Genomic DNA, 27,690 nt, shown 5'->3' with positions numbered 1-27,690 from the left:
CATACTATGTACCCAGAAAAATTAAAAGTTAAAAAAATCATGAGATCTATAAACTTGGAGAGAAGAGCTGCATTTCCTATAAAGGGTTGCAGCCTGCACGTGGTCATCCTGACAGGCTAGGAAACACATCCTCTCTCAGAGACAAAAAGTAGGCACTTCAGAGAAAAAAAGGAGAGGCTGTGATTTGTGCCCAATGAGATTAGCTATATGTACATATTCAGTAGGTTACAGGATAATCTTACAAATATTTGTGAGGGAGGCCTAATGCATGCAGACTAGATAAACATATATGTTACATGTGACCCATGTTCACCTTGAAGTGGAACCTTAATATTTTGGATGAGATCAGGCACCTTCAGGGTCGTATGGCCGTAGACAAGCCTTAATATTTCAGTGCATTACAGTCAAGCCCTATACGTCAAAGAGTGAGGCAGGGATGCAAAGGCACTCAGTGCACAGCCTCTGTGAACCAGCCAGAGCCAGTCCATGGTCAGTGGTCTCTTACCAGGAGAAAGTTATTGAAATCAGTCTCTTGTCCAATCAAAGCTGTAGCTACGGCTGGTGGAAAGAGGGTGTGGGGGGCAGGTAGGCAGCGTGTGGAGCTCAGAGGAGTTGTAATTGTTTCAATATTGCTTATCTCCAGGCCAGTGCTTGTTTAGCTGCTAGAGAAAAAATTAACAAACAAAATCCCTTGTGGCAGTTAGAGCATAATTTATTCTTTAAATGTAGGGGTTCACCACTTAACCCTTGCCTGGCATGGTCTTGTTTATAATTTGGTATCTTATTGCCACAAAGACTCCATTCTGTCAGTCTTATGATCTCTATTTTACCATTAATGCTGGTCAGTTGTGTTTAATCCACAAAAAGGAGGGGCTGTAATGAGGCATGTGACGCTACCATCCCATCATGGTGAGGTACCCCGTTTTTAAGGGTTCTGTGGGGTCCTCTTGCCCAAGGGAGGAATCTGATCAGTCAGGTTGCGGGGAGGGTATTTTTATTTCTTATCCCTTAGTAGGAAGCCAGGTCTGTGGGAGGGGTGGGGAATCTGGGGTGAGGACGAAGGGGCCAAAATGTTGCAGGCAGAGCTCCCAGATGGAACAGCATGACCTGTGCAAATGTGTGCTGAGGTTCACAGAGAAACGCAGCCTTGGGGCAGGCCGTCTAGAAGGAAGGGCTATGGAGATGAGGTGGGGCAGGAAGGCAGCTGAGCTGCAGGGCCTACGAAGCCTTCGTTAATGCCTCATCATTCGGTCCATTCAAGTGTATGAAGCAGATTTAATTTTCTAAAGGCTCACTCTGTGGACTGGAGGCAAAGGGAAAACAAAGAAAGAACCAAAGCTGCACAAGAGCAAACATTTTCTCTCTGTGTTCCCAAGTGCTTAGCACAAAGAAGGTTATCAGAACAGGTTTGTTTCTGGGCGAGCACAGGAATGAAAGAGTGTTTACAGAAGGCTGGAGGAGGGCAGTGGTGTGTGGGGGCAGCAGAGGGGAGGCTGTGAGCTAATCCAGGTGAGAGTTGAGGGCAGGATGTACACGGAGGAAGGTTAAAGGAGTGAGCAAACTGGGTTTTACAGGTAATGCCTCTGCTTCCTGAACCGGCTCCACGTCCCTTCTTTTCTTCCTCATCCCGCACTAAACCTGCTCCCTTTCCTTCTCTCCCTTCCCAGAACATCACTAAAGAGTGCGGACTTGCAATTTTCCCTAACTCACTTGTTCCTAAAGCAAGACATGGCCCTTCTGAAGTTCTCAATTTTGATAGTTGGTAGTGTAGGGGAGAAAAGATTTCTCACCCAGTGCACATTTCATAGCTGAGGCACCTGTCATAAAAGAGAGATTAGCAAGAGAAAAGCATACACATTTATTTAAGTTTTATGTGACACAGGAGCTTTCAGAAATGAAAACCCAAAAAACAGGACAAACTGTGTTTTTTATGGACAGTCATGTAGAATTAAGATTGGAGGACAAATAGCAATGAAATAGGGGTGAATTAGCAAGGCCAGTTTGGTTCAGGTTGTTGGCATCTCTGTGTCTTGAAGGATATACTTCCAAATATAGGGAGGGCACCTCCCTAATGAGGGTCTTATGGCCTACTTCAGAGAATTCTTTTATGGCCTGCTTTAGGAGGGAAGGATGGGTCAGAGACACCTTCTTGTTTTGGTTGTTCCCTTAAATGCCAAGGTGCCATATATTGGGGTAACATGTCCTGAACCCCATCAGTAGAAAGACAAAAACATGGTTTTATGGGTTTGTCTTTTTTTTTTTGTGAGACAGAGTCTCACTCTGTCACCCAAACTGGAGTGCAGTTGCGCGATCTTGGCTTACTGAAATCTCCACCCCATGGGTTCAAGCAATTCTCCTGCCTCAGCCTCCTGAGTAGCTGGGATTACAGGCGCCCAGCTAATTTTTTATATTTTTAGTAGAGACACGGTTTTGCCATGTTGGCCAGGCTGCTTTTGATCTCCTGACCTCAGGTGATCCACCTGCCTTGGCCTCCCATAGTGCTGGGATTACAGGTGTGTGCCACCGTGCCCAGCCTATGTTTTTTCATATATTCCAGCCCACCCCTCCGCCACTTGGATGAGTTGACATATTCAAAGGGCTGCACAGTAAGATTCAACTCACTGCTGCAGGAAGCAAGACCCAGGACTTTGTGTGCCAAGTCCCTCTTCCACAATGTCCAGATTGGAATTTTATTCTGTCTATTAAGTTTTAAATTTGACAGCAATATTTTCTATTTCAAAGACTTGTAATTATTATTTTTCAAATCTACCTGTTGTTTTTTGTTTGTTTGTTTTTTGTTTTTTTCTTAGACGGAGTCCTGCTCTGTCACCCAGGCTGATGTGCAGTGGTGCAATCTCAGCTCACTGCAACCTCCGCCTCCCAGGTTCAAGCAATTCTCCTGCCTCAGCCTCCCGAGTAGCTGGGATGACAGGTGCCCGCCACCATGCCCGGCTAATTTTTGTATTTTTAGTGGAGACGGGATTTCACCATCTTGGCCAGGCTGGTCTTGAACTCCTGACCTCGTGATCCACCCACCTCAGCCTCCCAAAGTGCTGGGATTATAGACATGAGCCACTGCGCCCGGCCAAATCTACCTGTTCTTTTCCCATTTTTGTCTATTATTTTGTTTCCAAATTTTGTGCAATTTTCAAATGGAAGATATTCCTTCATTTACTTCTTTGTACAAGCATGCTGAATACTGTTTTTAAAAGTCTTCATCAGACTGCTTCATATAATTAATTTTATTTTGAGTGAACTCTAGTTCTGATTGTTGATTTTTATTTGCATCCTTTTTCAGTATTAGATCTCTTCATGTGTTTTGAAATTGTGGTTTAATTTTGAACTAGTGAATTGTTTGTATTTTCTTCTTCACTCTTTCCACATTTATATGTACATGGTTTCCATAAACCCCGTCTAATCGTTTCATAGCTGCCTCTACTTGCCCTCATTCTTCCCCAGCTCTCAGTCCAGAACTAGAACTTAAAATGGTATTTTCAGATTCCTGGATGGTGGTTATAATGGGGAAACCACAGATCTAGTCCCCAGGCTAGTTGGCAGCTTGGTTTACTTCCAGGTTGGGAAGCTGCATGGTGTCCTCCAGTCTCCATGAAAAGCCATTATCCTAGAGATCAATCAGCACAATTCTCTTTTGTTAGAGAATGGAAAGGGATAGAGGTTGGGGATGAGGGTGTGAGGCTGACTTTGTCTTTTGTTTTCTATCTACCATTGCTATGTTTTGGAGTACAGTGGGTACATCAAAGCTGGCCTGAAGTCCTAAGTAGCTTCCTTGTTTTTTTTTGGAGAGAGTCTTGCTCTGTTGCCCAGGTTGGAGTGCAATGGCGTGATCCCAGCTCACTGCAACTTCCACCTCCCAGGCTCAAGCAATTCTCCTGCCTCAGCCTACGGAGCAGCTGGGATTATAGGCGCCCCGCCACCACGCCCAGCTAATTTTTTTTTTTTTTTTGTATTTTTAGTAGAGATGGGGTTTTACCATGTTGGACAGGCTGGTCTCAAATTCCTGACCTGGTGATCTGCCCACTGTGGCCTCCCAAAGTGCTGGGACCACAGGCGTGAGCCATCGCGCCCAGCCCTAAGTAGCTTTCTTATCACCTTCTCCACTGCCACAAATCAAGGTCAGGCTAGCATCATCTCTTGCCTCTACGACTGCAACAGCCTCCCAACTGGTTTCCTTGCCTCTAGACTTTCCTCCCTCCAATCTGTTCTTCTTACCACAGCCAGAGTGGTTGTTATAAAATGTAATTCTGCTCACGTCACTACACTGCCTAAAGTCTTTAAATGATTCCCTGTTGTCAAAACCAGTAGCAAAGATGGAGTGAAATCACAAGCCCAACATGGAAATGGAAGGAAGGGGTTTAAGACACTGGCTTCTATTGCTCACAAGCAAAGAACATTAATTCATGTCTGTAACCATTTACGACAGAGAGTCCAAAATAATAAAAATATTGCCTCCTCAAAAATGTGTCTGTCCTCATTGTACAAGGACATAGATCAGAAATATTCTCTAGATCCCACATAAATCACCTTAGAATATGTGGCAGTCATTTAGAAATCAGAAACTGGCCGGGCACGGTGGCTCACAAAAAATACAAAAAATTAGCTGCGCGTGGTTGTGTGTGCCTGTAATCCCAGCTACTGGGGAGGCTGAGGCAGGAGAATCGCTTGAACCAGGGAGTCGGAGGTTGCAGGGAGCTGAGATCACACCACTGCACTCCAGCCTGGCAACACAGCAAGACTCTGTCTCAAAAAAAAAAAAAAAAGAAAAAGAAAAAAAAGAAATCACAAGCTAATGTAATCTGGTTGGCAACGCCAGAAGTTAGGAGGAGTAACTGGATAACAATAGAAAACTTTAAATATTCGTTCAACAATTTCTTACTAAATATTTCCTACTGCAAGTCACTGTGGATGTGCAAGAAATACTTTCTACCTTCTAGAACCTTACAAGATAGTAGGCAAGATCACATATTTCAATGAGTATCAAAACTATTGGCTGAGCAAGGTGGCTTAGGCCTGTAATCCCAGCACTTTGGAAGGCCGAGGCAGGCAAATCACTTGACTCCAAAAGTTTGAGACCAGCCTGGCCAACATGGGGAAACCCCATCTCTACTAAAAATACAAAATACAGGCCTCACGTGGTGGTGCACACCTGTAATCCCAGCTACTCGGGAGGCTGAGGCATGAGAATCACTTGAAGCTGGGAGGTGGAGGTTGCAGTGAGCCAAGATCACGTGACCGCACTCCAACCTGGGTGACAGAGCAAGACTCTACTGAAAAAAAAAAAAAAAAAAGAATGTGGCCTTATTTGGAAATGGGCCTGTTGTAGATGTAATTAGTTAAGATGAGGCCATACTAGAGTAGGGTAGGCCCTTAACCCAGTATAAGGGGAGAGACAGGAAAGGAGAATGCCACCTGAGGATAGCGGTAGATATTGGGGTGATGCCACTGCCACTGCAGGTCAAGGGATGCCATGGACTAATGGCCACCACCAAAGGCTAGGAAGAAGCAAAGAAGAATTCTCCCCTACAAGTTTCAGAGGGCACATGGCTGTGTTAGGCCATTCTTGCACTGATATAAAGGAATACCTAAGACTGGGTAATTTATAAAGAAAAGCGGATTAATTGGCCCACAGCTCTCCAGGCTGTACAGAAAGTATGGGGTCAGCATATGCTTCTGGTGAGGCCTCAAGAAGCTTCCAATCATCAGTTGGAGACAACATTGGAGACAACAGCAACAGGAAGGTCCCTCTCACCTTCCTCTCGCTCTTCTCCCCTGAAGCAGGCCATAGCACTAGCAAAAGCGTCTCAGGCCTTCCCCTGAAGGCAGACCTAAGACTGTTATTCAAGAGGTGCCCTCCCTCTACCCAGACAAAGGAACATCCTTATCTCTGAAGACACAGGACCACAGAGATAGACTTCTGCCTTCTTGGCAGAAGGCAAAGGGGAGCCAGCGTGTCACATGGCAAGAGAGGGGGCAAGAGAGAGAGTGGGGGAAGGATCAGGCTCTTTTAAATAACCAGATCTCATGTGAACTACTAGAGAAAGAACCCCTCATCCAAGGGGATGGCACTAAACCATTCATGAGGGATCCACCCTCATGATCCAATACCTCCCACCAGGTCCCACCTCCAACACTGGGATCACATTTCAACATGGGATTTGGAGGGGACAAACATCCAAACCATATCCAATATCCTTGCCAACACTTTGATTTGGGACACCTACCCTCCTAAACTGTGAGACAACCAATTTCTATTATTCCCCAGTTTTGTGGTACTTTGTTATAGTCACCCTAGGAAACGAATGTGACAGTTTTATAGTTAGGTTATAAACAAAATGTCATGAAAGATCATTTCTAGCAGCACTGGAGCTTGTAAAGGACATGGCTTGTGCTGAGCTCTAGCAGCATGGTTTTGGTACGTAGAGATGACATAGAGGAGAAACGGCTTTATGTTCTTCCATGTCCATCCGAATTCTATGTTGAGGTCTAACCCTCCTAAGCAGCCTCTCTGGAAAACTAGTTGAACTTGAACCTAAACCTACTGTCAACTAGGCCACTAACTAATATGACTTTTAAGGCACAAAATCAGGGAGAACAGAATCTTTTATACATGCTTTATTACTCAAGCAGCAGTGTGCAGTGATTAAATAATTACTCGCTTTTACTACATTTCTCCCACACTGCAAAGGGTGACGTCTTCTTCATGGAGACTTTAGTGAGCAGTAGCTAATTTAAAGCTCAGTGTAGGCCGGTCGTGGTGGCTCACACCTGTAATCTCAGCACTTCTTTGGGAGGTGGAGGCGGAGAGGGGTTGGGATTCCTTGAGCCTTGGAGTTCAGGGCCAGCATGGCAACAGGGCGAAACCTAGTTTTTACACAAAATACAAACATCAGCTGGGCATGGTGGCGGGCCTGTAGTCCCTGCTACTCTGCAGGCTGAAGCAGGAGGAGTGCTTTAGCCGGGAGGTCGAGGCTTGAATGAGCCCAGGTCGTGCCACTGCACTCCAGCTTGGGCGACAGAGCGAGAAGACCCTGTTTCAAAAAACAAACACAAAAATTCATTCTAACCAAAACTGAATGCTAGTAGCAGGAACTGGTATGAAGATTGCGGTCTGGAATCCCTTCTAATGCGTCTGACCTTGCATTGTGAAGTCTTCACAGTGATGCTTCTGGGTTCTATATGATTATCGTCATTGCTTAGCAACCTCTAGTTGTAAATAAATTCTTTAAATTTCCTTAGTCGTTTGCGGGGCAAGGAGAGGGTCATTCACATGCCCTTTCCTTCTCGCTACTCAATCTTAAATTTGGGTTACGAATCAAACTGATGGACCCTACATGGCTTCTACCCGAAATTACAGGTATCTACCGTTCCATCTTCAAGAAAGGGAGGGGTTCCGCCAAGATGGACGAACATAAAAATCACAGGAGGAGCCTTCTAACAATGTGCATTCTTCGCACACTGAGTGGGGAATGGCCTTGTCATGTTTGAAACAGTGCCCCAACTACTCAATGTCCCAGGAACCCCAGTGGAGCGAGTTCTGTACACAGAGAGGGCCAAGATCCACAAATCAGCTAAGGAATCATTTCCATAGTCTCCCTCCCCCAATGAGTCTCGATCCACAAATGCTATCCCCTGTCCCTCTCATCCATCAAGGGCGTGTTTTTCGCCTCTCCTTCCCCGGCCTCCCGCGTCCGCCCAGCCTGTCCGCATACAGCCCCGCCACGCCCCATGGGCGGTCCCGAGCTGCGGCCCCGCCCCCTCACCGCCTCCCCGGCCGCGGAAACCCCGCCCCAACGACGCGGAGACCGGGGGCGGCCCGCGGCCCGCGGCGGGCGGGCTGGCGGGGACGGACGCGGGGGGAGGGGGGCGACGGGATGTGGGGTGGGGGCGGGGCCTGGCCGGGCGCCGGGACGGGAGGAGTCCCGGCGGCGCCTCGGACTTTTGCTCCCACAAGTCCTGCCTCGGAGGCGGGGGAGCTGGACCAGCAGCCGCCTGGAGCGTCCGAGTCGCCGTCGCCTGGGCTCCCGCGCTCCCCAGAACGGTGGGACGCGGGGCTCGGCAGCCGCCAGCGGAACATGGCGCCCTGGACGCTGTGGCGCTGCTGCCAGCGCGTCGTGGGCTGGGTGCCGGTGCTCTTCATCACCTTCGTGGTCGTCTGGTCCTACTACGCGTACGTGGTGGAGCTCTGCGTGTGTGAGTACCGTCCCCGGGGACTGCGGCGGGGCGCGGGCCGCGGCTAGGGCGCGAGATAGGCCTCTGCGCCCCACACCCGCCGCCTTTCTGGAGCCAGCGCCGGACGCCGGGCGTCCGGCCCCGAACGCGCTCGGAAGCGCCGAGGTTGCTGCACCCGCCGCTTTGTTCAATCCTGCGGCGCGGCCTTGGGGCGACCTGGGGCTCCTGAAGCCTTGCGGCGGCTTCCTGGGTGCAGGTCTGGCCCAGGGAGGCCCCAAGAGCTTCCTGGTTCCCGCCGACACCGGGGGTCTGCATCCTTCTGGGAAGGAACGTGCAGAACGGGAGTAGTCGAGCTTCTTAGAAGGTTTAGGTTGTGTTTGTGGCTTTTTTGGCTTTTGTTCATTTTTTTAAAAAAACCAAATCTGTTCCTTCTGGATTGTTTTTGTTCAAACTGCGCGAGGAGAAACGCCTGTTACCTGTAGAGCCGGCTGTGGCGGGTTGGGGGAAGGGAGGTGTGTCTTTTGGTGGCCTCGGGCTGGAGGCGGGTCAGACCTGGAGGACGAGTAAGCTCCCACTTTTGATTTTTGGTGGTACTTGACTCATTGTAAAATTCATTTATTTCTACTCTGAATCCAGCCGGCTTTTGCAAAAGGTTAAGACAGAAAGAATGGGTGGGAGGAGACATAACCTGATTATCTTTTTCTTGGCTGATTATTAAGGAGGCTTATATTTCTTATACTCATATTTTGGCGTGTTAATTTTCGTTACTTCCATTTCCCTGATTAGTTCTTAGCACAAAATTCTCATCTGATTCCCTGGAAAAAAAGAGTAGCATTGCAGTATACTTCAAGGATTTAACCTACTGGCTTGAATTGGTTGCCTTTAAGATTGAAGGAAATTGGTTGTCATTAATCAAAAACACTGTTTAGGGGTGACTGCTACATTTGTGATATTGGGCAATTTCTCCAAGATTGTTTTGTCTTAAGTAAATTGTTCTTAGGCTTTGAGTATGTGGGTATTTTACACTTAAACTGGCCTGAACTAGGTTGTTCTGTATACATCTGCTGCCTATATCAATTTTTTATGAAAACTTAGGACCAAATGGTAAGTGGTGTTTGTAAACGTTATTGTTATTCCAGAATGTTCTACTCTTAGTCCTAAGACTGAATCTGCCATTTTATGAAGGACTGTTAAGTGTTCTTTGAATAACGAACCACATCAGCTAGAAACTAATGTTATGAATGAGAAGAATCTGTACCACCCACTCTTGAAAGTGGCAGAGTCAAGACTTCAATTATGTTTGGATTTGTACAGCTTTCAACCAAGTATTTGGTTAAAACCCTAGTTCTATACATGGAAGAGAATGCTTTGGCTCAGAAAATTTATAAGTTTTGAAATTAAAACATCCAGTCTTAAAATTACTTTGTACCTATAGAACGTTTAATTTTGGGACGACTATCCCTGCAGGTAGGCCCAGAATAAATTAGTTGTAGAATACATTTCCAAATAATATTAATCTTTTCAATATCATTGTTTAGTCTCATCCTTTTGGATACCAGAATGTTTACTAAAAATGATGTTTGAGTCAATTAAAATTACTAGATTTTAATATTTCTGGGAGCTACTTCCAGAAAGTGATAGTGATCATAGGATTCTCATCAACTTATGATGATACCTCCTTTATCTTCTTATTTACTCTGAAGTGGGCATTTATTCCAAAAGTTATATCATTCCTATTCTGTCAGAAGATTATTCCTACCATATTTTAATTCCCGTAGTGGTTTTGAAGTAAAGTTGAAGGAACACTAAAAATGTGCATTTATGTTGAGATTCCACAGCTTAACCTGTAGATGGTTTTTGTCAAAAATATTAAGAAATGAGATCAAACAGTGCTGTGAAAACTCTTAAATTGCTTCTGATTTCTTTCACCACTTCAAATAAAGAAGGAGAAATGAACATGAATTGAGAAGTGCCATGTGCTAGTGGGCATAGAGGGGACATTTCATTCACCCTCTCCTTTAATTCTTTCAGTATGTCACAGCATAGGTATCTCTACAGGTGGAGGACGTGAGACTGAGCGAATAGGTCCTTTTGGTTAGGTCACACAATTGATTATTGGAATGTGACCCACATCTTTCCGTTCTTTCATATAACTTCAGTGAGCTGTGAGGGTCAATGGAACTCTAATTGTTTGGTCCATAATGGTGTGGGGGGATAAAGAGGTTGGCATATTTTTGGAGATCACTTAGTTAGGCTTGAGGCCCATTCTGTAGAGATTATACCCTACAATTTCATTAAGTTAAAACATTCTACAACTATGGCCTGATGCTTGGCAGAATCTTAAAATATTTGGTGGTGAAAGGTCTTATGTAGAGGCTGTATTAACTTCTGAGTTATCTCATTTTAACTAGAGAGAATTTGGGAGGTCTGCAGTGTCACTGGAGTATAAAATAGTTGAGCATAAAAGTGCATTTACTCATATTAAAACTATACTTTAAACTACTTGTATTTGTTTTCATAAGTACTGACCCTCCCACTGAAATATGTATAGATATATTACTTTATAGGAGGACTTAAATGGAGGGAAGTGTGAGTTTTACTTAAAAGTGCTGTTTTAATACTTTTATAGGATATTCTTTTTATTTATATATGTATTTTTTGAGCCAGAGTTTCACTGTTGTTGCCCAGGCTGGAGTGCAATGGTGCGATCTTGGCTCACTGCAACCTCTGCCTCCTGGGTTCAAGTGACTCTCCTGCCTCAGCCTCCCAAGTAGCTGGGATTGCAGGTGCCCGCCACCATGCGCAGCTAATTTTTTTTGTATTTTTAGTAGAGACGGGGGTTTCACCATGTTGGTCAGGCTGGTCTCAAACTCCTGACCTCAGGCAATCCACCCACCTTGGCCTCCCAAAGTGCTCGGATTACAGGCATGAGGCATTGTGCCCGGCCTATAGGATATTCTTAGATTCTGGTATTCTTTATCAAACTAGGAGGAGAAGATCATAATTATATCTTTACATGTATGTATTAATTCATTTAATCTTAATAATGATCCCCATAAGGTTAAGTAATTTGTCCACGGTTGTAGAGCCAGTAAGTAGCATGGTAAGAATTGGAATTCAAGGGGTTTGGCTCCAAAGCCCATGCTGTTAACCACTATACAATTAATGACTAATCTATTTGGTGTCCAGATCTGGACACTCAGGGCAGATTTCAGTCCTGTATATGATATATTTATATAAAGTACTTTTCTCCTAAAAGGCAGCTGCAGAAGATTCCTAAATATCTCAGACAATAAAAATACCTGGCCCACAGTTGGCTGTAAGTTGAACAAATTGTTGATTACCAAGAGGCCCTCATTCCATCTTAACCCTCTGTAACTTGCTAATTGTGTAATTAGACACACACACACACACACACACACACACACCACTTCACTGGGAGTAATACTGAGGACAAAATTGAGGAAGAGGGTAATGCATGTAAAACGGCCATCTCACAGGAGTGATAAGCTGAGAAGCAAAGATTAAGTAATTAGTAATATTGGTCCTTGATTTTAAATTAGACTGAAATTCTCCTATGATTTTTTTTCCCCAGGGTTGATATTTAAAGTACAAATGGATTGAATAACTTCTTCTCTTTGGTCAAGGTGGTTATTTTTGAGGCAAGTGCTAATTCTGGTTCCCAAGGTTTTATCAGAATATCTTGTTGTTCAGGTCATCTTGAGTTGTTAGTGGATGTGTACCTCTTCTTTGGCATGTAGAGAATTTTAGAACTTAAAGAGATTTTAAAGATAATCTCATTCAGTCCCTTTACTTCTGATGAAACTATTGCTCAAAAGAGCTATGTTGGCCAGGCGTGGTGGCTCACACCTGTAATCCCAGCACTTTGGGAGGCCGAGGCGGGCGGATCACGAGGTCAGGAGATCGAAACCATCCTGGCTAACACGGTGAAACCCCATCTCTCTAAAAATACAAAAAAATTAGCCAAGTGTGGTGGCGGGTGCCTGTAGTCCCAGCTACTCCGGAGGCTGAGGCAGGAGAATGGCATGAACCTGGGAGGCGGAGCTTGCAGTGAGCAGAGATTGCACCCCTGCACTCCAGCCTGGGCGACAGAGCGAGACTCTGTCTGAAAAACGAACCAACAAACCAACAAACAGACAAAAGAGCTATGTTGTTTGTTCAAGGACAGGTATACCTTTTATATTTTTTTCAGACAAATTTGTGGAGTGGACTCTAACCTTTGAGTCTGTATTAAATATTTCCTTGTGTCTCCTGCATAACTTCTTCAAATTTAGAGACAGATTAAGATAAATAACTTAAGCACTATCATTGCACACGCTAGCTTGACACAGTTGATTCTGAAGTATTTTATTGATCTTGAAAGAACCAGTTTTCTATTTCATTGATTTTTCTCTTTTCTGTTTTGTTGTTTTCCTGTCTGATCTTTACTATTTCCTTTCTTTTACTTTGGGTTTAATATGCTCTTTTTCTAGATTAATGTGGAAACCAAGGTCATTGATTTGAGCCCTTTCTTAGGTAGGTAGTCCTATAAATTTACCTCCAAATACTGCTTTAGTTTTATTCTATCAATTTTGATATGTTGTGTTGTGGTTGTCATTCAATTCAAATTATTTTCTTGGGCTGGGCACAGTGGCTCACCTCTGTACTACCAGCACTTTGGGAGGCTTGATGAAACCTCATCTTTTTGTTTGTTTGTTTTTGTTTTTGTTTTGAGATGGAGTCTCATTTTGTTGCCCAAGCTTGAGTGCAATGTGGCGATCTTGGCTCACTGCAACCTCCTCCTCCTGGGTTCAAGCAATTCTCCTGCCTCGGCCTCTTGAGTAGCTGGGATTATAGGCATGTGCCACCACGCCCGGCTAATTTTTGTATTTTTAGTAGAGATGGGGTTTTGCCATGTTGGCCAGGGTGGTCTTCAACTCCTGACCTCAAGCGATCCACCCACCTCGGCCTCCCAAAGTGCTGGGATTACGGGTGTGAGCCACCATGCCTGCCAAAACTCCATCTCTACAAAAAATACAAAAAATTAGATGGGCATGGTGGCTTGTGTCTGAAGTCCAGCCTACTCAGGAGGCTGAGACGGGAGGATACCACGAGCCCAGGAGTTCAAGGCTGCGTTGAGCCATGATTGTGCCATTGCACTCCAGCCTGGGTTACAGAGCAAGACCCTTTCCCAAAGAACAAACAAATCCTTTTATTTTGTTTTGTTTTAAGACAGTTTTGCTCTGTTGCCCAGGCTGGAGTGCAGTGGCGCAATCTCGGCTCACTGCAGCTTCCACCCTTCAAAATTCAAATTATTTTCTAATTTCATTTTTGGTTTGATCTTTGACCCCATGGATTTAGTTTCCATTTATTTGGGGGTTTTCCAGATATCTTTCTGTTATTGATTTCAAATTTCCTTGTGGTCAGAGAACATACTTTGTATGACTTAAATCCTTTAAAATGTATTCAGGCTTGTTTTATAGCCCAGAATGTGGTCTGTCTGAGCTGTGTTCCATGTGTGCTTACGAAAAATATGTCTGTACTCAGCAATGTATTGTGCTGTTTGTTGCTGCGTGGAGTATTCTGTTATGTCATAATGCTCCATAAATGTCAGTTAAGGCAAGTTGGTAGTGTTATTCAAGTCCTCTATTTTCTTGCTTTCCTGTTTGTTCTCTCAATTATTAAGAGAGGTATAACTATAATTGTGATTTATTTCTCCTTGTAGTTCTATCAGTTTTTGCCTCATGTATTTTACATCTGTGTAATTAGGTGCATAAAACATTTAGGATTGCGATATCCTATTGACCAGTTGGCTCATTTGACATTATGAAGTGACTTTATTACCCCTGGTGATATTGTTTACCCTGAAATCTGCTTTGGCAGATATTAACATGGGCACTAATCTTTCTTTTAATTATTGTGAGCATGGTGTATCTTTCTCTGTCCTTTTAATGTGTATATGTCTTATATTTAAATTGTAATTCTCATAAAGAGCATATATTTGGGTCTTTTAAAATCCAACCTGAAAATCTCTGCCTTTTAATCGGGGGTTTTGACCATCTACATTTAATGTGATTATTGATATAGGCTTAAGTCTATCATTTGCTCTTTTGTTTTATTGTCTGTCCTCTTCCTTGTTCCATTTTCTCCTTCTTTGACCTTCTTTTGAATTAATTGATCTTTACAATTTTTTTAATTTTGATTTTTAAAAATGATTCTATTTTATCTCCTTATTGGCTTATTACTAGGAATTCTTTTTGTTACTTTATTGATTGCTTTAGGGCTTATAACATGTGTCTTTGAGTTATCAGTCTACCTTCAAGTTACGTACTGTTTCATATATAATACCTTATAAAAGTATACTTCTATCTCTTCCATCTTGGCCTTTATGCTATTATGGTGCATTTTATATGTTGTAAACCTCACACTGTATTGCTACTATGTTTAAACAGTTGATTATATTAATAGTTTTTAAAGATTTAGGTTTAAAAAACCCAAAATATATGTATTTATTCCTATAGTTACCATTTCTAGTTCTCTTCATTCCTTTTTATAAATCCATCTAGTGTCATTTCCTTCTGCCTGAAGGGCCTCTTTTAACGTTTATTGTAGTGCAAGTCAGCTGGACTGAATCATTTCAGTTTTTGTATGTTTGTAAAAGTTTTAATTTTGCCTTTAGTTTTTAAAGACAACTTGATCGAGACATAGTTTGCATGTCATAAAATTCACTAATTTAAGATGTACAATGCAGTTATTTTTAGTAAATTTGCCAAGTTTTGCAGTCATCACAACAATCCGTTTTTTGAAAATTTCTGTCGCCACATTAAGATCCCTCATGCCCATTTACAGTTAATCCTTCTTCCCACCCCCAGCCCAAGGCAACCACTAATCCATGTTGTCTCCAAATGCCTTTTCTGAACATTCCATATAACTGGAATAATACATGCTTGCAACACATATACTAAAATTGGAAGAGTACAGAGAAGATTAGCATAAAAACCAAGAAAAATTTAAAAAGGGAAAAAAATAAATGGAATCATACAATAAGTGTTTTTTTTTTTTGTTTTTTTTTTTTGGAGATGGAACTTCACTCTTGTTGCCCAGGGTGGAGTGCAATAGTGTGATCTCGGCTCATTGCAACCTCCGCCTCCTGAGTTCAAACGATTCTCCTGCCTCAGCCTCTCAAGTAGTTGGGACTACAGGTGTGTGCCGCCATGCCCTGCTAATTTTTTTTTGTATTTTTAGTAGAGACAGGGTTTCACCATGTTGGCCAGGCTAGTCTTGAACTCCTGACCTCAGGTGATCCACCTGCCTCAGCCTCCCAAAGTGCTGGGGTTTCAGGTTTGAGCCACCGTGCCCGGCCAATAAGTAGTCTTTTTTGTCAGGTGTATTTTGCATAGCATAATGTTTTTGAGGTTCATCTGTGTATTATGTATCAGTATTTCTCCCCTACTCTTCACTTCACATCCTAATTTGTATTTTTCTGTTTTCAAAACATATTCACAGTTTTATTTAGGAATATATTTCTAGTAAGCCTCCTCACATCATTTGTACATTGAATTAGAATATAAATTAAAAGTATGCACTTTCTTATATTTATTTATGTACCTGAATAACCCTGCTTACAAGACTTATAGTATAATTGGGTCCTGTTTGTTCTTGTATCCGTTAGAGCCTAGTGCTAGTAGACTTTAAATTAATATAACTTGAATTGAATTGAATCATACTGTTGTAAACTCACTTGAATCGTGTTTGAATGTTAGGACACACAAACATCTAGAATAATAATACTAATTATAGTTACAAAACATGTTTTTCACAATCTTTAGTGGTAAAGGCTACGTGAAATGGCTTATTGATCCTACATACAGTCTTTGTTTTGGGTTATGAAACAGTGATTCTTTGAAATTATGCCGACATGGTTTAAAAAACCTATTTCCCTAAATCTTATCCTCAGTGGTTGGCATACTTATAGGAAAAGTTAAATGTGAATTAGAATTAAAAACAAAAAACTTTTGGCCAGGCATGGTGATTCATGCCTATAATTTCAGTACTTTGGGAAGCCCAAGTGGGAGGATTGCTTGAAGCCAGGAATTCAAGGGCAGTTTGGGCAACATAGCAATACCCTTTACAAAAATAAAATAAAAAATTAGCCAGGCATGGTGGTACCCACCTGTAGTCCCAGCTACTTGGGAGGCTGAAGCAGGAGGATTACTTGAGCCCAGGATTTCGAGGCTGCAGTGAGCTGTGATCACACCACTGCACTCCAGCCTGAGTTACAGAGTGAGACCCTGTCTCCAAAAAAAAAAAAACACCTTTTTATTAATTTTATCATTCCGCATCTATTTTCAGATGCGAGAGTGTAGTAATTTTCTAGATAACTTGCCCTTGAAAGATACAGTGGCCAGAAGACCTATTTATTTGAATTCTGCAGTTACCTTAGCCTTCTCTTTTACTTTTTGTTATTTTTGAAGAAAAAGTTTTTTTTCTCATGACTACTAGTGAGTTAATCTGTCCTGGTATTATTTTCTGTGTTACCAGATAGTATACTGGTCTGAGAGAGCTCTGTAAATATATATATTTAAAAACCCACCTAAAATCAAATGAAAAAAAAGATCTGTTTTATTTCCCCACATAAACTAAACCTTCTCTGGGGCTTCCCTGCTTTCTTGAAAGACAAGAAATGTGGAAGAGAAAGATGCTGGACAACCTAGAAACCAAGTCAGACTGTTCAGAAGAACCTTATGCCCTAGTCATGCAAGTAAAAGCCTGGCTGCTTCTCTGCCCACTCCCTTTCCGGCAGAGAAGTAGTAGTATGCTGAATTCCGGACTCTAATCTGTTTACTTGACATCTCTGCTTGGAGATCTAATAGGCATTGTAGACAAAACTCTTGATTTTCTTTTTTTTTCTCACTTGAACCTGCTGCTCCTAATAGCTCAGTAAATGACAGTTGTATCCTTCTACTTCTTGGGTTGAAAAGTCATTCTACATCTGGATAATCAGCTTGTTCTGTCAGTAAATGTATACAATCCAGCTGCTTCTACTACTACTGCAACTGTTATACTCTTTTAAACCACCATGATCTGTGCTTAGTGTAATAGATTGAAAAACATGACTATAATAATTTGCACCATCTGGGTGCAGTGGCTCACGCCTGTAATCCCAGCATTTTGGGAGGCCAAGGTGGGCATATCACCTGAGGTCAGGAGTTCGAGACCAGCTTCATCAACATGGCAAAACCCCATCTCTACTAAAAATACAAAAATTAGCACACACCTGTAATCCCAGGTACTCAGGAGGCTGAGGCAGGAGAATCGCTTGAACCCTGGAGGCAGAGATTGCAGTGAGCTGAGATCATGTCATTGCTCTCCAGCCTGGGCGACAGAGTGAGACTCTGTCTCCAAAAAAAAAAAAAGTATAATAATAATAATAATTTGTACCATCTTCCATCAAGAAATAGTCTGTTTACCACCCATTGAATCTGGGCTGGCCTTGTACTTGCTTTGGCCAGTAGAATGTGGTAGATATGTGAGTTCTGGAACTTAGGCCTCAAGACAGCATACATCTTCTGCCTTAGCTCTTTTGGGACATTCTGGTCATCATGTAAGGAGTCCAGACTAGACTGCTGAGTGAGAGACCACATGGAGAAGAGGCCCAGCCAAGAGAAGCCAGAACCCCTAATGTGTGAACAAGGCGATTTTAGACTCCCACCCCATTCGAGCTGCCTGATGACTGCTGTTAGTAGAAAAACATTCCAGCTGATCATAGCCCAAACTGCTGACCCACACAATTGCAGGAAATAATGAACAGTGGTTGTTTAAAGTAAGTAAGTTTTAGGGTGGGTTGTTAATGCCACATTATCACCTATATTGTAGTATCCTTGTAAACCTGTCTCTTCCTGTGCTCCACCCCCACCTTTATTCCATGTATTCTCCAGGAAGCAGTCAGAATGGTCTTTTTCAAATTAATACCAGTTTGTTACTCCTATTCTCAAGATCTTGACTGGCTTCCTTTCTTGCTCAGCAAGATATCTAAAAGCCTTACCATGGCCTTTAAGGCATTATGTATTCATTACTTCATTACTTCTCTGACATAATTTCCTTTCCACTCTTCCTCTAATTTTATCTCTAGCTTAAGAAATCTATTTTCTATAGACAGAGGTGTGGGAGGGTGTGTTGTCTAAGGGAGGGAGCCCTCCACATCATCACCATGTGGGATTTTAAGATTAGTACCTGACACTATTCCTGTAAGCATATAAGCAACACATTTAGATACTGCTCAAATATGTAGAACATATACTTGAACCGACGGGCATTACACTTAAATGACTGATATAATAAAGAATAAAGGTGACTAGTTTTATGGAGAATAGATTCCCTTAAATAGAGATCCATAGGTCTTTAAAATAAAATTTTAAAAAAATTTGGTTTTAAAACATCTCTATTTTGGCTTTCCCAATGCATTTTACTATCGTAAACTTTGAACCACTCATTGGAATCATAGGAAGAATTAATTTTTATGGACATACTAATTCAACAGCATATAGAAACAAACACAAACTTATTAAATGTGAAGTCTTCTGGGAAGCTTTTAAAACTAATTGCATGAAAAGGATATCCTCAGCATCTGAAGGAAATAATACCAAATACACCAAAATATTAACAGTGTATGTTGCTGGGTTTGAGATTATACTGATTTTTTCCTTATGCAATACATAGCCTCTTAATAGACTTTCATATTTTCCCCTTACAGCATATTCTTCCCTTATCCCCTGAAGAGCTAATGAATCTGCTAAAAAAATACAAGTCATGGTTATTACTCCTCTGCTCAGCACCCTCTGATGGCTTTCCACTTTGCTTAAAATGAAATTCAAAGTTGAAAATATATAAGGCTCTAGATGCTGTGGCCTGCCACTGCTTCTGACCTAATTTCTTCCTTTGCTCATTCTGCTTCAGCCAACAGGCCACTTTTCTTTTCATCTGTCAGGCCACCTGAGGACCCTTGAATGTCCTGTTCCTTCTGCCTGGAATGCTTTCCTCCCAGATTTCCGCATGGCTAGCTCTCACTTCGTCTAGATCGCTGTTCAGGTAGTCACCTGTCAGAGAGGCATTCCTGACTACCCTCTGTAAAAGGAGTACTTCGTCTTTTACCATCTCCTCACCCTGCATTTTTCCCCCCTCATAGCTCCTATTATTACTTGACATACAGTTATTTTTGTTTCTCTCCAGAGTCGTATATTCACTGCTGTATTTCCAGAACCTAAAATAGGGTCTGGTATAATGTTCTCAATAGATATTTGTTGAATGAGTGAATTGATTGTGTAGCCGCCAATTCCCATGCTAGTAGAAGAGGGAGAATTGGAATGTTTTCATGTAGTAGACAACTTGCAATTATTGATAATCGGTATTATTGATAATCTTAAAGTTGCTTCTGGATTTCAGATAGCTTGTTCATTAGGCAGGTGAGGAAACTGTCTTGAATTGTCAGGAGGAAATGTTAATTATAATAGCTATTGTTATTATTATTTATTGTATGCCCTTTGTGTGTCTGACATATAGTCTAAGGCAGTTCACTTATGTTAGGTCTTTTTTAATTCTAACTCTATTGGAGAGAGATTATTAGCATTATTTTATGGATTAAAAACAAAGACTCATAGGTTAAAGATCTCTTTTGAGGCCATACAATTGATACATAAAACCAAAGCTCAAATCCACATCTGTGTAACTCTATAAGTTTTGCCCTTTCCATTATACATTTGTCCATTAAAATATTTAATAATTTATAAGCTCTATTTGCAGGCCTTTCATTATATTTGTTATAACTAGTCAAATCTTGTGTTTGGGGCATGTAATGCAAATAAGACAAAACCTCTTCCATATATATATAAAAATATATAAAACATACATGTAAAACATGTGTGTGTGTGTGTGTATGTGTTTTGAGACAGGGTCTCACAGTGTTGCCCAGGCTGGAGTGCATTTGGCATGACCACGGCTCACTGCATCCTCAAACTCCCAGACTCAAGCAATCCTTCCACCTTAGCCTCCTGAGTAGCTGGGACTACAGGCGCATAACACCGTGGCTGGCCAATTTTTGTAATTTTTATAGAGACGAGGTCTTGCTATGTTGCCAGGGCTGGTCTCCAACTCCTAAGCTCAAGCAGTCCTCCCACCTCAGCCTCCCAGAGTGCTGGGATTGAAGACATGGGCCACTGTGCCCATCCCTATATTTTTATACAGGTGACATTTGGTATAACAGTACCTATCAAGAGCAGTTTGGAGGAAAAAGATCATAAAAAGGTAGGGGATGGATATACCTACTAACTTTCATGTAGAGAAGGCTGATTTACTGGCTGTTTGTATTTATAACTATTTCAGATGTATCCTTATTTCTTGGGTTTATGGCCCAATACAAATAATTTAATTTAGTAGAACAACATAAATTTACTAATTTTATCATATATAATGTATTTTTTGAAAGTACCCTTTATTGTCACTATCATTTTATAAAAGGATATTCTAATATCAAAGTATGAGACATGATCTGAATGAAGACTTCAATGCTTTTAAATTATTGCAGTTTATGAAAAATTCTCTCCCTTTTGCTTATGTTTCTTGTTTTACTGTGGCCTGGGTCATGGACTTGGATTTGGGAGTCATTTCTTTAGCACACCAATTTATCTCTCCAACTAGTTTCTATGTTGATGTACATAATAAACAAGTAACCTTCTGTGACTTCCAGGCAGTCTGTTTAGAGCCTAAAGCCTTAACGTGAAACCAGGGAGGTGAGGTATTCCTGGTTCTAACAACAAAATTTTACTTATTTATTTACTAATTTTTTTGAGACAGAGTCTCGCTCTGTTGCCCAGGGTAGAGTGCAGTGGCACAATCTCAGCTCCCTGCAACCCCCACCTCCCGGGTTCAAGCAATTCTCCTGCCTCAGCCTCCCAAGTAGCTGGGACTATAGGCACACGCCACCACACCTGGCTAATTTTTGTATTTTTAGTAGAGATGGGGTCTCACCATGTTGGCCAGGCTGACTCCTGACCTCAGGTGGTCCTCCTGCCTTGGCCTCCCTAACTGCAGGAATTACAGGTGTGAGCCACCGCACGCAGCCAAAATTTTAGAACACAGACTAATCATAAGATGATGTTATCTATAGCTACATGTGGAAGTTCTAGAAAAATGAGTGTTGGCAGATAGTATTTTAAATCCTTCTGAACAATATTGAAGGACCCCAGGAAATAGTAATAATTATCCTTACTATTCATGCATTTAATGCGCTAAGTAATTAAGTGGTCTGTCTATATCTTTTGATCTTTACAATAACTCTACAAAGGAGATGCATATTTTTCTTCAATTTATAACTTGAGAAGTTGACTTAGTTCCTCAATTCAGACCTTTCCACATATCCTTCTAAAACCCATACGGATTAGTAAGAGCAAATAAAATCAACTATATAACCTGGGCCTATGGCATAGCTAGGACATAGAGAATTTTTGAAACCACAGTTTATATGTGAGTGGGGATATAGTCATCTAAGAATAGCTAGGTGAACTCTGGTGACTGTATCAGAACTAAGAGTAAGGGACTCTGCAGAGGATAACAGGCTCTTTGTTCATCCTCAGAAGATGAGAACCCTATCCCGAGTGGGAAATACTGAAAACAGGTCTGTAATCTGGTGGATCAGAGCATAGCAACTGAGAATGCAAAAGAAAAGGGACTTGGAAAAGTGTTTATGACTTGAGATGGCAGCCTTAAAAAAAAACACCACTCCTAGGGGAGAAGGTAGCACCTTGGAAGTTGAAAGTGTCCTATGAAGTATTAACATTTAATAGTAAAGAGAAAGAAGAAAATAGCTGGAAGGATACAGCTGAAACCAAGGGTATCAAAGCAATAGAGGATAAATAAATGCACTGTCCATCTAGCAAATAAACTGTACTTCATTGAAGTAACAGAAGGCGGCACTGGTAGAAATAAGAAATTAAGCAAGCCCTTTTGCCCCAGAGGGTTTCTTGCTGTGGATGGTCCATGAAAATCAGTGTAACTCAGCATGAACAATAATTAAAACAGCATCCATGTAGATTTCTCTGATTCAAAAAATGAGAATCAGTGTTTTCAGTAGATGAAAATACATTAAAAGGCAACAAAGAAGAGAACTAATTCAGTATCCAGACATAAATATAAATAAATACCTGCTGAATAAAAGAAACTCCAAGTCAAAAGTTTTTTTTTTTTTTTTTTTTGAGATAGAGTCTCGCTCTGTCGCGCAGGCTGGAGTCCAGTGGTGTGATCTCGGCTCACTGTAATCTCTGCTTCCCGGGTTCAAGCAATTCTTGTGCCTCAGCCTCCTGAGTAGCTGGGATTATAAGCGCATGCCACCACACCCAGCTAATTTTTGTATTTTTAGTAGAGACAGGGTTTCACCATGTTGGCCAGGCTGGTCTTGAACTCCTGACCCCAAGTGATCCACCCGCCTTGGCCTCCCAAAGTGCTGGGATTACGGGCATGAGTCACCGTGCCCGGCCACGTCAAAAGTTTTTAAAACTCAATAAAAACAGTCAGTGAGCAGGAAGATCTGAAATAAGAGCTGTTCAAACTCAGGAAAGAAATGGAAAATAAGACAGTATCAGAAATGAAGACTAAACTACAACATGCCCAAAGGTGAACAGATGTGATTGAAGATACAGTGAAGGCATAGAGGATAGAAATGGAAAAAGCCAAGAACCTGAAATCACGATAAAGGGAAAGGTAAGAGGATTGGAGGAAAAAATGATAGATATACAAGCTAGGCTGAGATTCATTATCATAATTCACCATCTTAATGCATCTAGTAAGAAAAATCATTATTTCCATATATACCAAAAAGGAATTTGAAAAGTCCAACACATCCATTCTTGATAAACAATAAAATAGGGATACATAACGTAAACAAAATTTATGATACCTAATGTAAACAAAATTTATGTACACACAAAATGCTTGATAATATTCCACTATAAAACCAGGAATAATGATACCTACTACGTCTATTACTTGGTAACATTGTATTGACGGAATTAATTACCACATTCATTCAAGAGAAGATAATCAGGAGCATGAGACTTTGGAAGAGGGAAAACTATTTCTGTGTGCAGATTATCTGATAGTGTATGTTGAAAAGCCAAGAGAATAACAACAGAAAACCCAGACAAAAAGAATTGAGTAAAACGGCAGAATAAAAAAATTAGCAACAAAACCCAATACTTTTTATATATACAATAGTTTAGTTTGAAAATATAGTGGAAGAGGGCTGGGCACGGTGGCTCATGCCTGTATCCCAGCACTTTGGGAGGCTGAGGTGGGCAGATCACGAGGTCAGGAGATCAAGACCATCCTGGCTAACACGGTGAAACCCTGTCTCTACTAAAAATACAAAAAAAAAAAAAAAGCCGGGCGTGGTGGCGGGCGCCTGTAGTCCCAGCTACTTGGGAGGCTGAGTCAAGAGAATGGCGTGAACCCAGGAGGTGGAGCTTGCAGTAAGTGGAGATCGCGCCACTGCACTCCAGCCTGGGCGACAGTGCTAGACTCCGTCTCAAAAAAAAAAAAAAAAAAAAAAGAAAAGAAAATAGAGTGGAAGAGAACTGTCCATATCCGGTAACATCAAAAAGAGAAAATACCTTGGAAAAAAAAACAAAAAAAAGTCACATTCACAAGAGGAAAACATTCTTAAAAGACCCAAAATGTGGCTTGAACAAATGGAAAGACATTTCATACTTTATGTTCATAGACAGAATAATTCAACATTACAAAGATGCCAGTTCTCCCCCAATTAATGTATAAATGAATTCTAATCCCAGTAAACATTTTTTTGTTTCTGGTGCTAGACAAGTTGATACCAGAGGTCTTATGGAAAAATAAGAAAGAATAAGCAACCAGGAAATCTCTGAAAAATTAAGAGCAGTAAGTAGGGGAAATCCCCCAGATTTTAAACCAAAAAGCCTTATAATTAAAACTGTGGGGGCAGGAAGTATATGAGGAACTTTCTACTTTCTGCCCAATTTTGCTGTGAACTTAAAAGTACTCTAAAAAATAGTCTCTCTCTCTTTTTTTTTTTAAACTGTGTGGTATGGTGCATGGACAGATGTATTGACTAATGGAACAGTATATAATGTCCAGAAATAGACTAATTAAAGAAATTTAGAATATTGTAAAAATAGCACATCAAATTACAGAGGAAAAGATGGGACAATTGGATACATATTTTCTAAGAGTAAAATCAGGTCCATACCTCATGCTATGTTTTAGTATAAAGTACAAATGGATAAAATCTTTCTTTTGTCATATATATATATATACACACACACATACACACACACTTTTTGTTTGTTTGTTTTTGAGACAGAGTTTTGCTCTTGTCACCCAGGCTGGAGTGCAATGGCATGATCTCAGCTCACTGCAACCTCAGCCTCCCGGATTGAAGTGATTCTTCTGCCTCAGCCTCCCAAGTAGCTGGGACTACAGGCGTGTGCCACCATACCTGGCTAATTTTTGTATTTTTAGTAGAGACAGGGTTTCACCATGTTGGCCAAGCTGGTCTCAAACTCCTGACCTCAGGTGATCTGCCTCGGCCTCCCAAAGTGCTGGGATTACAGGCGTTGAGCCACTGTACCTGCCGGATCTTATATTTTTAACTTTTTATTTTAAAATAATTTGACTTTTGAAAAACAGTACAAACAATTGTCATATAACCTTCACCCACATTTTCTAAGTGTTACTATTTGTCATATGTGCTTTGTCATTCATTCATTCATTCATTCTCTCTCGAAATGTATGAGAGTAAGTTGTAGAGCTAATGCCCCTTTACCTGTGTTTACCTTTATTTCCTAAGAACAAGAACATTGTCTTTTTTTTTTTTTTTTTTTTTTTCCTGAGAAACAGTCTTACTCTGTCGCCCAGGCTGGAGTGCCATGGCGCGATCTTGGCTCACTGAAACCTCTGCCTCCTGGGTTTGAGCAATTCTCGTGCCTCGGCCTCTTGAGTAGCTGGGATTACAGGCGCATGCCACCAAACCTGGCTAATTTTTGTATTTTTAGTAGAGATGGGCTTTCACCATGTTGGCCAGGCTGGTCTTGAACTTGTGACCTCAGGTGATCCACCTGCCTCAGCCTCCCATATTGCTGGTATTACAGGCATGAGCCACCGTGCCTGGGAATTAGAATATTATATAACCAGAGTGCAGTTATTAAAATCAATAAATTAGTATTGATTAAATACTACTCTTTAATCTGTAGGCCTATTCAGACTTCATTTGTCCACTCAGTTCCTTGTTCTGCTCCACAGTTCAGTCTAGGATCACACATTGCAGATGTCATGTCTCTTTAGTGTCCTTATATTTGGAAGAGTTCTTCAGTCTTTATTTCATAATCATGATTTTTTAAGAGTACAGGTTTGTTTTACTTTGTTTTGTTTTGTTTTGAGACAGGGTATCACTCTGTTATCACTCTGTTGCAGTGCAGAGTGCAGGCTGGAGTGCAGTGGTGTGTTCGTGGCTCACTGCAGCCTAGACCTCCTGGGCTCAGGCAGTCCTCCTGCCTCAGCCTCTTTAGTAGCTGAGACCACAGGCATATGCCACCATGCCTGGCTAATATTTGAAATTTTTGTAGAAACAGGGTCCCGCTATGTTGCCCAAACTGGTCTCAAGTTCCTGGGCTCAAGCGATCCTCTTGCCTCAGCCTCCTTACGTGTTGGGATTACAGGCGTGAGCCACTGCACTCGGCCAAGGTTTATTTTGTAAATGTTCCTCAATTTAGGTTTATTTGATCTTTCCTCATGATTAGATTCAGAGAATTGCAGGCATACCTTGGTGGGAAAATTGCAGGTTTGATTTCATACCACCACAATAAAGCAAATATCAAAATAAAGCAAGTCATACAAGTTTTTGGTTTCCTACTGCATATAAAAGTTACGTTGACCCTATACTGTAGTCTGTTAAGTGTGCAATAGCATTGTGTCTTTAAAAAATACTTTTTGCTAAAAAATGCTAGCAATTAGCAGTCACCTAAGCCTTCAGCAAGTCTTGATCTTTTTGCTGGTGAAAGGTCTTGCCTCGATGATGACGGCTGCTGACTGATCAGGGAGGTTGTTGCTGAAGGCTGGGGTAGCTGTGGCAGTTTCTCAAAACAAGACAAGAACGAAGTTTGCCACATCTGTTGACTCTTCCTTTCACAATATTTTTCTGTAGCATGTGATGCTGTTTGACAGCATTTTACTCACAGTAGAACTTCTTTCAGAAATTGGTATCAGTCCTCTCAAACCCTGCTGATACTTTATCAACTAAGTTTATGTAATACTCTAAATCGTTTTTGTCATTTCATCAGTGTTCACAGTATCTTCACCAGATATAGATGCCATGTCAGAAAAACCATTTTCTTTTCTCTTCCATAAAAAGCAACTCCTCATCTGTTCAAGTTTTATCATGAGATTGCAGCAATTCCATCACATCTTCAGGCTCTGTTTCTTATTCTACTTCTCTTGCTGTTTTCACCACATCTGCAGTCCCTTCCTCCACTGAAGTCTTGAACTGTTCAGTGTCATCCATGATCTTGGACTGGAATCAGTTTCTTCTGTGGTCCTGTTAATGTTGATATTTTGACCTCCTCCCATGAAAAACGAGTGTTCTTAATGGCATCTAGAAATGATGAATCCTTTCCAGAAGGTGATCAATGTAGTTTGCCTAGATCCATCAGAGGAATCACTGTGGCATCGATAGCCTTATGAAATGTATTTCTTAAATAAATAATAAGGCTTGAAAGTTGAAATGACTCCTTGATCCATGGGCTGCAGAATAGATGTGTTAGCAGGCATAAAAACAACATGAATCTCCTTGTACATCTCCATCAGAGTCCTTGGGTTTCAAAGTGCATTTTCAATGAGCAGTAATATTTTGAAAGGAATCTTTTTTCTGAGCAGTAGGTCTCAACAGTGGGCTTAAAATATTCAATAAAGCCTCTGGGTGCGGTGACTCACGCCTGTAATCCCAGAATTTTGGGAGGCTGAGGCGGGCAGATCACGAGGTCAGGAGATCGAGACCATCCTGGCTAACATGGTGAAACCCCATCTTTACTAAAAATACAAAAAATCAGCCAGGCGTGGTGGCGGGCGCCTGTAGTCCCACCTACTCAGGAGGCTGAGGCAGGAGAATGGCGTGAACCCGGGAGATGGAGGTGGCAGTGAGCTGAGACTGTGCCACTGCACTCCAGCCTGGGCGACAGTGTGAGACTCCATCTCAAAAAAAAAATTCAATAAAGCATACTGTAAACAGATGTGCTGTCACCCAGGTTTTAGTTGTTCCATTTCTAGAGCATAGGCAGAGTGGATTTAGCATAATTCTTCAGAGCCCTAGGGTTTTTGGAACGGTAAATGAGCATTGGCTTCAACTTAAAGTCCCCAGCTACATTGGCTCCTGAGAAGAGTCTCCCTATGCTTTGAAGCTGGACATTGACTTCCTCTCTCTGGCTAGGA

The 27,690-nt window shown here is 41.6% G+C and overlaps 1 protein-coding gene across 19 annotated transcripts in view; it reads left to right on the top strand.

Moving 5' to 3' along the window:
- Window positions 1-7,354: 7,354 nt before the first annotated feature.
- ZDHHC20 (zDHHC palmitoyltransferase 20) overlaps window positions 7,355-27,690 on the top strand; it is an 86,352-nt gene continuing 66,016 nt past the window's right edge. For 6 of the 19 annotated variants that reach the window (XR_010130495.1, XR_010130494.1, XR_010130498.1 and 3 more), the window contains exon 1: window positions 7,889-8,208. Coding sequence is in view for 11 of the 19 variants with exons in the window: in XM_055360186.2 (XP_055216161.1) it covers window positions 7,890-8,208 (319 nt within the window). In the remaining 8 variants the exon portion in view is untranslated. Of the gene's footprint in view, window positions 7,373-7,884; window positions 8,209-12,680; window positions 12,724-27,690 lie in introns of those variants that run through there. The other 13 variants (XR_010130497.1, XR_010130496.1, XM_031001281.3 and 10 more) reach the window with 7 other exon arrangements.

This window comes from Gorilla gorilla, chromosome 14, assembly GCF_029281585.2.
Source record: "Gorilla gorilla gorilla isolate KB3781 chromosome 14, NHGRI_mGorGor1-v2.1_pri, whole genome shotgun sequence".
NCBI lineage: Eukaryota > Metazoa > Chordata > Mammalia > Primates > Hominidae > Gorilla > Gorilla gorilla.
Note: the sequence above shows the minus strand (reverse complement) of the source record. Positions and strands in the feature narration are given on the sequence as shown.